This window comes from Pecten maximus, chromosome 13 (assembly GCF_902652985.1).
Source record: "Pecten maximus chromosome 13, xPecMax1.1, whole genome shotgun sequence".
In the NCBI taxonomy this organism is placed as follows: domain Eukaryota; kingdom Metazoa; phylum Mollusca; class Bivalvia; order Pectinida; family Pectinidae; genus Pecten; species Pecten maximus.
The window spans coordinates 22,606,975-22,608,816 of NC_047027.1; the positions used below are offsets into that span (position 1 = coordinate 22,606,975).

The 1,842-nt window shown below is 34.6% G+C and overlaps 1 protein-coding gene across 1 annotated transcript; it reads right to left on the bottom strand.

Moving 5' to 3' along the window:
• Positions 1-448: 448 nt before the first annotated feature.
• LOC117340938 lies at positions 449-1,488 on the bottom strand (the record flags this gene model as incomplete). The annotated part of the gene is given in 1 exon segment (XM_033902729.1): positions 449-1,488. A coding segment is annotated over 1 exon segment (864 nt), but the record flags the coding sequence as incomplete, so codon positions are not given.
• Positions 1,489-1,842: the final 354 nt, after the last annotated feature.

Here is a 1,842-nt window from a genome sequence, read left to right on the forward strand (position 1 = left end):
CAAAGTTATAATCTGTTAATAACAAAAAAGAAGATGACTGTCAAATAAAGCTAACATACAAAGAGATATTCAATAATAACATACCGACAATTCTTGTTTACAGAATACCGGAAATAAAGGGAGATCATTCTAGTTGGAGTTATACTTAGATGTATAGAGCTTTGTCAGCTTAATATTAAGAGACACTCAGTTACAGTATTATTAAGAAGTCTGCGCATAAAATTTATACAACAGATAGTATTTAAACAACAGTTGTTTCAATAATCAATATAAGAAGAAAATTAATTCAATAAATTAATTGGAACTAAGTTTATACAAAATTATAATCTGTTAATAACAAAAACAAAAAAAAGATGACTGTCAAATAAAGCTAACATATAATGGGTTTAACAACAACGAATTATTATTTATATTATATTACAATATTCAGTCATAAACATGATAAGAAATTAATAATATGATATCATGATACATATTAACATAATATGGATATTCAAACTAAAATGAACATATTTGAACAGAACAAAACATTCTTATTTAGAGGATATGTCAGAATGTTTACTATAGTCAAAACGAGGCTGCAGCACATGGTAGTCAGTCAACCAAGTAAACATGTGTCAAAAGTTATTTGGGAGTTACTGGTTTGATGGAGGCTGATAGCGGATTACCGTCACGACCGCGGATAACATCCATTTGCAGCTTGCCGACAACAGGTGTACTGGTCGACATCGGAACGAGATTGGTCTTGGCAGCTGATGCGTACGAGGAATTGGATGGGAATTCAGTGACCGGCAGAGGAAATATGGAGTTCATACGAGAAGATGTTGTGAATTTGTGTTTCTTGTTATTTCTATCAGTAACTACGATGGACCCATCAACAGTGATAGCCTTGAGGGCCATACCTTTCTTAACTAGATCTCTAGCGTCACGAAAAAGTAGGGCTCTTTGACTCGTGAGAGCCTCATTGATGAAGATTCTGTGATTGGGATGAGTACCAGAATGTTGATCCTTCAGGGAGAACCGCGCTCTGTACACCAACTCTCTGGTCCTGTACGAATTGAATCGAACAATAATGTCATTGGGTTTACCCGAGTTGAATGGTTGACCATAGCGCATTACCCTGTGCGATCTTGAGATGTCGTGTTTATTTATATTTAGACCCATCTTGGTGTTAAATAGTTTTAGAAGGAGATCATCTGTATTTTCATCTGTGTTGACACCACCACCGGAAATGCCTGAAACTTTTAAACAGTTCCTCCTACTGTATTGTTCTAAGTCTTCGACACGGGAAGTTAATTTATCGATCAGGTTTGTGAGAGGTTGGACTGCACTGTTAATGACAGATGGCACATCAAGTGATTCCTGTACTGATTGTACAAACAGTTCATTGGATAGCAATTTACTTGCTAATTTCGACATGACACTACTGTCATTGATTGCAGATATGGACTCAAAAATTTCGCTGACTTGTTCATCATCAGTTCTCTGAATTTTTACCTAAACATACACTTCTGTACATAATTATTCAATATACATTTTTACACGCAATACTTCAATCGTAACAACGCCATTATCTGTAATTAATCATATACATGTATTTGTTTCAACAGATACGTTCAAATGTATACATGTTGTATGTATATAAAATGTAAGTATAAAGTACGTCCCGGATCCGATTGTTTAAAACTATTAATAACATGTTTTCATTTTATGAGAAATGTCTAGACTAGTTATTTATCAAACGGATGATATACACACAGACGAACCTATATTTCAGGCGTATCTCTTTTAATATTTGTGCAAGTCAACGACACCTTCCTACCGCCAAAAGTTTTACCGCCA